The sequence below is a fragment of the Kryptolebias marmoratus genome, linkage group LG22 (genome assembly GCF_001649575.2).
Source record: "Kryptolebias marmoratus isolate JLee-2015 linkage group LG22, ASM164957v2, whole genome shotgun sequence".
NCBI lineage: Eukaryota > Metazoa > Chordata > Actinopteri > Cyprinodontiformes > Rivulidae > Kryptolebias > Kryptolebias marmoratus.
In genome coordinates, this window is record NC_051451.1 from 28,484 (window position 1) to 38,888 (window position 10,405).

General features: G+C 42.0%; 1 protein-coding gene across 2 annotated transcripts; it reads left to right on the top strand.

The window, feature by feature from the left end:
* The first annotated feature begins 591 nt into the window (after positions 1-591).
* LOC108251632 (adipocyte plasma membrane associated protein) lies at positions 592-10,104 on the top strand. 2 transcript variants are annotated; one of them, XM_037973727.1, is made up of 9 exons: positions 592-1,921; positions 3,268-3,384; positions 3,466-3,581; positions 3,711-3,803; positions 7,150-7,266; positions 7,343-7,517; positions 7,647-7,781; positions 7,982-8,174; positions 8,285-8,410. In XM_037973727.1, exons 1-9 carry the CDS (start codon positions 1,830-1,832, stop codon positions 8,354-8,356), a joined length of 1,110 nt encoding a protein of 369 aa, XP_037829655.1. In that variant the 5' UTR covers positions 592-1,829; the 3' UTR covers positions 8,357-8,410. The 2 variants fall into 2 exon arrangements, with proteins under 2 accessions (XP_037829655.1, XP_017297476.1); XM_017441987.2 differs by lacking the exon at positions 8,285-8,410 and adding an exon at positions 8,741-10,104 and having other exon boundaries at positions 597-1,921.
* Positions 10,105-10,405: the final 301 nt, after the last annotated feature.

A 10,405-nucleotide genomic window follows, 5' to 3' on the forward strand; every position in this document is an offset into this window, starting at 1 on the left:
CCAGGAGACAGAGAGACAGAGAGAAAAGAAACACGTCCGCCTTCCACCAGGAGCAGGGAAAAAAAAAAAAAAAGAGCCCAGAAAGAAAACAACATACACTTTTATAACGAGGTTTCATTACATCATTTACATAGTTACTGAGCAGCTTCGCTTCTCACAAAGAAGATCTGATAATACCAGGGAGTGAGGAAGAAACAGAGTTTGTAGGTAGGTAGGTAGGTACATTTATTTATATAGCACTTTTCAGCACAAGGCAACTCAAAGTGCTTTGTGAGGAGGCACTGAGAAGAAATCAGTCAAGGCCAGGTGCAGAAGGGAGTAAGAGAGGACCAGAGTCTTTCTCAGTTCCCACATAGCACAAAGATCAAAAACATTTCAAACCTTGATACAAAGACAGAATAAAGAAAAATAACTTGATTAAGTCTTCTATTGATGCACTTGTGCAGGCAAGAATCACAATTATTGTTATACATTTTACAGGTAAAAAGAACAATATTAAAATTTTCCATTACAATGACAGCAATAATTACATGTTGAAACATGGAGAGTAGAGCGAGTAAAACAGCAGCAAAGTGAGAAAATGCAGTCAGTTTGTCCTCCAGCAGTCTAAGCCTACAGCAGCAGAACTAAGGGATAGCTCAGGAAACCCAACCCTAACTATAGGATTGATCAAAAAGGAAAGACTTTTGAAAAGCAGATTATTATTCAGATTATTCAAAAAAGATAAACACATGACTCCTGTTAACCCTTCAATTCTGCCCTCCAAGCATACCGCCCCCTCACTCACACAGACAGATTATCAGAAGTCACTGTTAACGTCAGGATGATGTCACTTCCTGTTACAGCTGGCGAGCTCGGTTGACAAGAAAAAGTTTAAAACAACAGAAACAACTGGACTTATAAACTGTATTTGAATTTGACTCGCTCCTCATCTAAGGAGCTTTATCAGTTCCAAAAAGCAGAGAATGTGGAGTTCAAGGTTTTGAGACCTCAGTTTAAAGTTGTTTCTCTCATTTGATGTAAGTACCTGGAACCTTTTCCAGACAGGAAGTGGTTTTTGGTTCAGCAGCAGGATTCATGCTGTTTGACCTTAATGTGTGTTTGTTTACAAGAAATATTCTTTTCATTTTGGAACAGTTATTCACAGAGATGATGTTTCCTGTTGGACTGCTGAAGGTCCTCTGTCTCTGAGCTCTGAGCTGAGTGTAGCGCCCCCTGCTGGTTTCAGTCTGTACTGGTTTACATGAATTGATGAGAATTTTTTTACATCTGAATAGTAATAGAATAAGCTGCTGTTCGAATTTTTAATAATTTAAAAGTGTTCCTCAGGAAGTTAGATAATGTTAAAGACAGGTGGCTCCCCAAAAGCCTTTTTACTGTTTAGCTGGTAAGATGGGCAGTCTGAACTTTGACTTTTTTCAAATCAGTTTACATATGAGACGGTTTCACCCTCAGTGAAGGGTCCTGATATTCTGGAGGTTCTTTTGTTTTTCATTCTTTCATTGCTGTTTTATTTATTTTTTTCATCCTGTGATGGTTTATATTTGACTATTCAATCAATAAATTCATGTAAAAACAGTCTGTTAGAAGAATGGACTGTGAAAAACAAACAACATGAAGGTAGTTCTCGCCTGACTATGGAAATATCGCGAGATTTTCCGGGATTTGGGGTGCAGTTCTCTATTTTGCCGCTGGGGTCGCTAACGCACCGTAAAAACAGAAGAAGAAGAGGAAGCAGCAGCAACAGCAGCAGTGCTTCTGGGCTCCTCTGAACCTGGTCGGAACCCCCATACCGAAGTAGTCCATCAACCGAACCGATCCGAGCCACCATGAACGAGTCGGCAGGAGTCCGGTTCAGACGGCTGAACAGACCGCAGGTCATCACGGAGGAGGTTCCGGAGCGGAGGCACAAAGGCTCCAGGTGAGACCCGAACCGGAACAGGTGTAATTATTCCCGACAGGGTTTATGTTCCCCGTCTGCACAAAGAAGGAACCACATCGAGCTAATATAGTCTTATATTATACTTACTATAGTATAGTATTGTAGTTATATATTACAATTATTATAGTATATAATATACTGATTATGGTATTATGCTTATTATGGTATAGTGATGTAGTAATTTAGCATTATAACATAGTAAATATTGTGTTTATTATCTCCGTTTCAACCAAGTAGACGTCAAAATGGTTTCACCTTTTAATTTGTTCTGTGTGAGTTATTTTATTGTGTCAATGTTGTTATTATGTGATTATTGTTTATTTGTTGTATGCATGTTTTTTTTTGCAAATGTTGTTTTTGTGATTGTTGTTCGTACATTGGTGTTGTTTTTGTGTGAGTTGTTATTTTGTTGTGTTGTTATTGGGAGCGTTGTTGTGCGAGTATTGTTATTGTGACAGACATATCCACGTCCCTGCCCTCCCCTGGGCCGTACGACAGACTCTCAGGTGTGTAGGTTGAAGATCTTATGAACAAGGGGCTCCACTGGACGTTCACCGCTCACCCTCACGATTCATTTCTGGGTTATCGGCCGTCCAGCAGCCTTCCAACTCGCCACCAGGTGGTAATCAGTTGGCAGCTCTGTCCGTCTCTTTATACCCAGTTTCCAAGACACAGAAGCTACAGGTCTGATGATATGATTACTAAATCAATCATGGACCTTTGGCTTATGGTGGCCTGGTACCAAGTACACTTATGGACCACCCTGTGCTTGAACATGATGTTTGTTATGAACAGCCCATGCCGAGCACACAAGTGTTTATATATTTAAAATATTTAATTATTTAATTGGTTTCACTCAACCCCACACACAAATGCTTTCTCTTATCCACCAGTGTGATACTGTTCCATGTTCCTAGAGCTGGTTTGTCTCATAAGAAATCCAACCACCTGCCACAGGTGGTGTTTACATGTGGAGGTGGCTTCCTTCTTTTTCTGGGCTGGGCCCAGCTGAGCCCCAGCAGTCGAGGCTAAATCTTGAGTCACTGAGCAACAAGCTCTCCAGGCCTGGCTCTAGGAGAGTGCCCCTGTTTTCCTTTCTTCAGGCGAGGTATCCTGATGAATGTGTTGGTTGTCTATCAAGGTCTTTGACTTGCTCTTAGTCTGACCCCTCCCTGAGGCCAGTTTACCATGGGAGATTCCTACCTTCAATATGGTGATTCAGCATTTTTATTCAAATATGTGAACAGAGAAAATAACACCCAGAGTGTTGTTGACAAGTGACTCTGTCTTTTCAGTCCAAATGTTAATCTCTGTAAACGTTTCAGCACCTACAGTGGGAAGGTGTTCAAGGTGACTCTGCTGTCGCTGGGGGGCTTCCTGCTTCTTCCTCTCCTCATCATCATTCTCATCCTGGAGTCACCCATCCAGCCGGAAGTCTTCAGGTGAGCCCAACATGAAGTATGTTTAGAGGGTTTCTCACCTGAACATCTTCTGCACCCTGCTGGCTGTTTCTGTCTCTGCAGACTGAAGGACCCCCCCTTGATGAAGGGCTGCTGGGAGCCAAACCTGAAGCTTCGAGAGGCCCAGAGACTTTTCGAAGACCAGCTCATTGGACCAGAGTCCATCACTAACATCGGAGGTCAGAGAACCACATCATCTTCCCTCAGGGTCCCTATGATCTGAATCCTGAAGAAGCAGAGTGCAGTTTCAGGCTGAGACCAAACCTCAGCCTGTCGTCAGTGACATGTTTCTGTTTTTCTGTCTGCAGACGTCCTTTTCACCGGAACAGCTGATGGCAAAATCCTGAAGCTAATTGGGCGAAGAATTGTCACGGTGACGAGACTCGGCAGCCTGCCATGTGGTAAGAAAATGACATGCAGCCATCACACCTGAACATCAAACACCTGAGGAGTTCGGGGTCGTGGTGGGTGGAGCCTATCCTCAAGGTTGGTGAGTGAGGGGCAGCGTCACACCCGGACAGGTGAAGAGTCCATCACAGATAAAACAACCGTATTCAGGCAGTTTGTTTCAAACACAAAGTTTGGACTTCAAAAGTTAGAATGAACTTGATTTATGGAAACCATTTTATCATATCGTTCGACTGCTCTGATAGGTCGGCTCTGGTGACCTGATGAGACTCTGCTCATGGACATTTTAACAAGTTTTCCAAGAAAAACTCTAAGGAACTGCAAATATTTTAAAAATATGAATAATAATTAATAATAATTCTTAATATATTCTGTAATATTTAATAATGTTATTCATATAATGATTTAGACCACTGGAGAGAGGCACCAGCTTCCCCATGACCTGGAAAGCAAAGAGTGGGTAAAAAAAATGAATGGATAGATATTATGCAGGGTTTCCCCCAGCGTCTTATAAGCCTGGTGGGTCGCCAGGCTAAGCTTCGCTTGTTTATTATAAATACGTCATTTTTTATACACGTTTTCTTTCCACCTGCTCCCCCAAACCTGCTACCTTTATCTACCTCACCGTGCGAGGGTGCGCGCACCAACAGTGATGCAATCGTGCTGTCCCCGCCCCTGCGTGAAGGTCCCGTGTGGTGTTGCGTCGTGCACCTTTTGTAACTTGGGGCAGACCGCGCGCGCCGCGCTCCGTTCAACCATCTGCTCTCTTTTTACCGTATTTCCACTGGTTATGTAGCTTACTGTGATCCGTCTTTTTGGAGAATACTGCACCGACGTAAGTGCCAAGTATAAATGCCTCCACCGTGTGCTCAGGTCTGAGCGCTGTTCATGGAGCCCTGCAGGACTCTAATGATCCCTGAGGCCGAGCCTCCTTCAGCTACCTGGAGTTAGCATTTTGTCAGAGCCACAGGAATAAACATGGAACGAGTTTAACCAAAAATGGTTAGTTGAGGTGAAATTCAGCGGGTAGCTTTACAAGACTAAATATGGTAAGCATGTTTTGTACTTAGTGAAAATATTATCCTTGTTTACCAGTAAAATGATGCTATTAAATTCATCATTAGATTTCTTTGTTTTGTTGTTCTATGCAGTGATCCAACATGCAGCCTGTGCCACAAAAAGCACAGTTCAGTACAGCATCTGTCTGTTTGTCAGAGTTCTCTGTTGTTATTCATTGGCCTGGAAGTGAGACGTGTGTTGGTGCTTTGTTTGCACTTTTTCATTTATGGTAATTTCATTTATTTGTAAATGTGACTTAAATTAAGATTCAAATTAGGTGCAAACAATTAGTATTTATTTTAATTGCTTTTTTGTTTAAAAAAGTATTTTAAAAGAGCTTTTTTGTAAAACTGTAGTTGTGTAAATATTTGGCACAAATATCTTACAATATCACATAATAAATAGCCATATTTTCAACTTTCCTGTCAACTTTAATCATTTTTTTTTTACTAAATCACAAACAGCTGGCAAACGTCCTCCTACCACCAGGCTTAGCCTGTTTTCTGGGGGAAACCCTGTTATTATTTTAATTTTGAAGCTACTGTATTGTTATTGCTTCTTTAGTGAATTATAATAATTCTAAATATTAACATCAGCTGTAGTAATATATTTAATATATATATATATTTATTTTGACCTTATTGAGTCAGAAACTGGTGTTCAGACGTGATGTCCAACATGTAAACTCTGAGTCAAAGAAACAATTTAAACCGTAACACTCTCCCATGTCAGAGGTCGACTGATCGGAGTTTTTCTACAGCCGATGCCGATACCAAGCTTTAGAAATCAGAGCAGCCGATGTACAGCTTCAACTTAGATAATTAGTCAAATATGTATTTTTATTAAACAGAATGTGACAATAATTGCTTAACTTAAATCAACATATATTTAACGACCCTTAGAAGAACTTGTACACCTAAATATAACATACTGAAGAGCATAAATAAAGTAAACTGGGCTACATTCAGCAGGCTGTAGCAGCTGCTGCTGCTGCATCTTCATTTTCTTTCTTTGTAATTGATTAAGTATGCACAGGCATAGCCGACTGCTGATTTGGTTTCTTTATTTTCCCAGTTTTTAAAGTGTCTGTGTTGGCTGGTCTTGAAATGAGCAAGGCTGAGCCCAGGTTGCGTCAGGAAGCCCATCCGCTGTAAAACACTTACCAAATCTCTCATGGGAGTTCACGACCCCTGACAGGAGGCGGGAGCTAAGAGAAAGGCAACATTTTTCCTTTTTTTTTTTTAAAGTGGCCAATATCATCTGATTAAAATCGGTTGGCTTATTACTCCATTGATCTCTATCATATATGTGAACTGTTGGGTTTTTAAGGCTCAGTGTCACAAGACTGGAAACTGCAGGGGGCTGAGTGGATTAAAAAACTCTTATTTTATGTTTCTGAGCTTTTCAGAAGTTTGAATAGTTTGAGAACAGGTTGAGGTTTTTCAGAAAACTTTCAGGTTTTCATTTTCTTTTCTTTTTTTCTTTGCTTTGAGTGTCTTTTTGCATCTGTTTTTTCTCAACCACATTACCTGATATAATTATAATTTAAAGTAATCTGACACACATCCACAATACAATGTTCAGACTTTAAACTAGAACATTTTAAAACATGGTGAAAGTGTTGAATAAATCTGTGTTGAGCAACATGAGCCTTAAACCCGGTTTGTTTCCCGCAGTCTGTTTGCTGTTGTTGCTTCACTCTGAATGTTTCACCTTTAGTTCACATGTTTCTCAACCTCAGACTGAAGAAACATCGACAAAAATCTGTTAAACTTTTGGTCTAAAATGACGAAACGTGACCCAGCAGCATCAATACAATCATGATGAGAGAAAAAAATACACTTAAAGACTAAAAGACTCAATCAGCCACATGCTCCAGTTTTAAATTCTGATGCTCAAAGTTTTCAAACTGATAAATGTAGCTACAGTCCTGGAAAAAGAACGTCCACCCCTCGGTTAATTTTAAGGCTTACATATCATTAAAACTAATCTGGTCTTTTCCAGGTTCTAAAATAATTTAACTCACACCTCAAGTGAACACAAACCGATTCCACCGTGTTGTTATAAAACACCGATCAGAACAGTTGGACTGTAAAACTGTTTCCATAAACTTTGTGTTTGAAACAAGCTGCCTAAATAAAGTGGTTTGTTTCTTTGTGACCCCATCCTGCACTCAGTGACTTGTGGGAAAGGCCCCACCCACCATGCAGCAGCTTTTATCTCATTGGCTGAGTCAGACTGGCTGTTTCTGATTGTATGATGGTTGTCGATGTTCTACAGGCTCCAGAGATGATGAGCCCACCTGTGGGAGGCCTCTGGGGATCAGGGTCGGACCTAATGGGACTCTGTTTGTAGCCGACGCCTACCTGGGCCTGTTTGAAGTCAACCCCTCAACAGGTGAGCTCTTACTGGCCACACCTCCTCCCCCCTGCTGCCCGCGTGTTGTTGGAGCTGAACGAATGTCTGTGTGCAGGTGCAGCAACCCAGTTGGTGGCAGGTGGTCAGGTGGTCGCTGGCAGGAAGTTGTCCTTCATCAATGACCTGACAGTGACGCAAGATGGAAAGAAGGTGTACTTTACCGACTCCAGCAGCAGGTGGCAGCGCAGAGACTACATGCACCTCATCATGGAGGCCACTGCTGACGGACGGTACGGTACAAGTTCCACCAGACAGAGGCAGAGACCTCATCGAAAACATGTTGAAGCCTAAAGTTTTAAGTACTGCTTCTTGTTGATGATGTTTCACAATAAAAGCCTCTGTTGTGTTTCTAACTGCAGAGTGTTGGAATATGACACAGAGACTAGAGAGCTTTCTGTCGTCATGGAGAACCTGCGATTCCCAAACGGCATCCAGCTGCTGCCTGACGAGGAGTCTGTTCTGGTTGCAGAGACCACCATGGCCCGGATCCGCAGGTAATCCACCTGACTTACCTGAAGGGGAACCTGGACCAGAACCTGAACCACTGGACATTATGTATCTGTAAATATATAAAGTTTGTCTGATTACATTGAGTAAAAGGTGTTTTATGTGGTTTAAAAAGCAGTGACACTGGAATGAAAAGTCAGTTGACAGATCTGAAGCGTAACATCTTGTTTTTTTGCTTCCCCCTCAGGGTCCATGTAGCTGGTCTGAATAAAGGAGGGATGGACACATTCGTGGACAACCTGCCTGGTTTTCCTGATAATATCCGCCCAAGCTCAACTGGAGGCTACTGGGTGGCCATGTCTGCAGTCAGACCCAACCCCGGCTTCTCAATGCTGGATTTTCTGGCCCAGAGACCCTGGATTAAAAAACTCATATTCAAGGTAAAAACCTGCAACAATCTCAGGGGTTAGAATGATCTCTGACCTCAATCCTAACCCTTTTTTTACCATCCTTTTATCCGCCTTTGATCCTCTTCATCTCCCTTCTGCAGGTCCTCAGTCAGGATGTTCTGAAGTCTGTTCCTGTGTTTATGTTCCACAGGTCCTCAGTCAGGATGTTCTGAAGTCTGTTCCTGTGTTTATGTTCCACAGGTCCTCAGTCAGGATGTTCTGAAGTCTGTTCCTGTGTTTATGTTCCACAGGTCCTCAGTCAGGATGTTCTTATGAAGTCTGTTCCTGTGTTTATGTTCCACAGGTCCTCAGTCAGGATGTTCTGAAGTCTGTTCCTGTGTTTATGTTCCACAGGTCCTCAGTCAGGATGTTCTTATGAAGTCTGTTCCTGTGTTTATGTTCCACAGGTCCTCAGTCAGGATGTTCTGAAGTCTGTTCCTGTGTTTATGTTCCACAGGTCCTCAGTCAGGATGTTCTGAAGTCTGTTCCTGTGTTTATGTTCCACAGGTCCTCAGTCAGGATGTTCTGAAGTCTGTTCCTGTGTTTATGTTCCACAGGTCCTCAGTCAGGATGTTCTCATGAAGTTCGTTCCTCGGTACAGTTTGGTGGCAGAACTCCATGATGGCGGTGTCTGCACACGGAGCTTCCACGACCCCAGCGCCCTGGTGACGGCCTACATCAGCGAGGTCCACGAACACGATGGGAATCTGTACCTGGGCTCGTTCCGCTCGCCGTACATTGCCAGGCTGGACCTGCGTCAGGTTTAAGGAGCAGACAGTCGGACCGTCAGAGGTCAGCAGTGACGGGTGGTTGGTTTCTGGCTGTGAGGCAACATTTCTCTGGCTGTAGTTGTCTGTAGGGACTCAAACACCGTGGGCGGTCCTGTGGGGGTGTCACAACCTGCAGGTGTTCTTTTCAGGCTTTCTAATAACTAATATCCATTTTCTTTATAGACAGTGTGAAGAGACGTAAGGCTGTCAGGGAGGAGAAGTTGATTTTAAACATCTGGTCAGACTTTGACTCCTTGTGACTTCATTTTCATTTGTTTTTATATTTTAATTCACTAAAAGTGTTTGACTGCTGTTTTCATGACTTGTTTAGTTAAATGTTTGTCAAAAAGGTACAGTAAAAGTGTTACAGTTCAGTTAGGGACTGACACCTCAAGGTGGTAAAGTTGAGAATCCCATTTTAAAAACAGAAGAACTTTTTCCTGTGCAGCTTAAAATCAAGCTCAGTAATGACTGAATTAGCAGACTTTCCAGCAGGCGGTATGAAGTTCCTGATCACAGCTTTTTGATCTCCTGTTTGCCTTCAGGTCTCTTCTCACTGTTAGTTGAGCTAAACTCTTTGGAACTTTATTTGAACCAACTTAAGCTCATCCCAGATGTAAATATGTATTTGCTACAGATATGGACTGTACAGCACACAATCCCAGTGCAGGCTTCCAGAAACCGACCAATCAGACGAGAGGAGCTTCAAACAAGGCTATAAACTTAAATTAGTCACCAGTAATAATAATAATAAATAAATGCCTCACAGATGTGACAGAATCCACACTCAGAAAGCTTCTTGTTTGATATGAGTGGCCTGTTTAAGACTTTCTTCATGTCTAAAAACGTGCTGCTGGACGGAGGGCTTCATTGTAACCAACGCTGCTGCCCATTACACCTCAGAGCCTTTTACATCTGATATTTACACAGAACGAGCGCCCCCTGGTGGCTGGCTGCAGTACAGGTTTTAACTGACTGAAGAGTAAAAATACACTTCAGATCTTTTTTTTTTTCCAGGTGTTGATTTTAGTTGATTCACCTAGCTCTTACCTTGCTGCTGTATGTTCAATTAGTTTTTTTTGTTTTGTTTTTCAAACTCCATTCAGTTTATTTATATTACGCCAATTCACAGCAGAAGTCATCTCAGGGCACTGTACAAAAGAAAAACAAGTCCAAATCATAAACGCAGTTCAGGTCTACATTAAGTCTAATACCAATCACTTCAGTTCCTATTATACTACAATACTTTCACTTACAGTATGTGTTGATAGGTCCATTAGTAACATGACAGCTCTGATGCTCCTGTTTGTTTTTGTGTCTCTTGTGTAAAATATGGCGGCACCCTGAGTGACAGAAATCGTTCCTTCATTGTACTTTTGATCGAACACAAACAGTCAGGGGAAAAAGAAACTCCACCTTTTTACATTTCAGTAAAAAATGAATAAAAATGAT

Excerpts from the sequence above, each read along its gene's own strand:
- LOC108251632 (XM_017441987.2), top strand. The coding sequence starts at position 1,830 with ATGAACGAGTCGGCAGGAGTCCGGTTCAGACGGCTGAACAGACCGCAG. Across the intron at positions 3,582-3,710 it reads GTCCATCACTAACATCGGAG|ACGTCCTTTTCACCGGAACA; the intron begins GTCAGAGAACCA and ends TTCTGTCTGCAG. Across the intron at positions 7,518-7,646 it reads GAGGCCACTGCTGACGGACG|AGTGTTGGAATATGACACAG; the intron begins GTACGGTACAAG and ends TTCTAACTGCAG.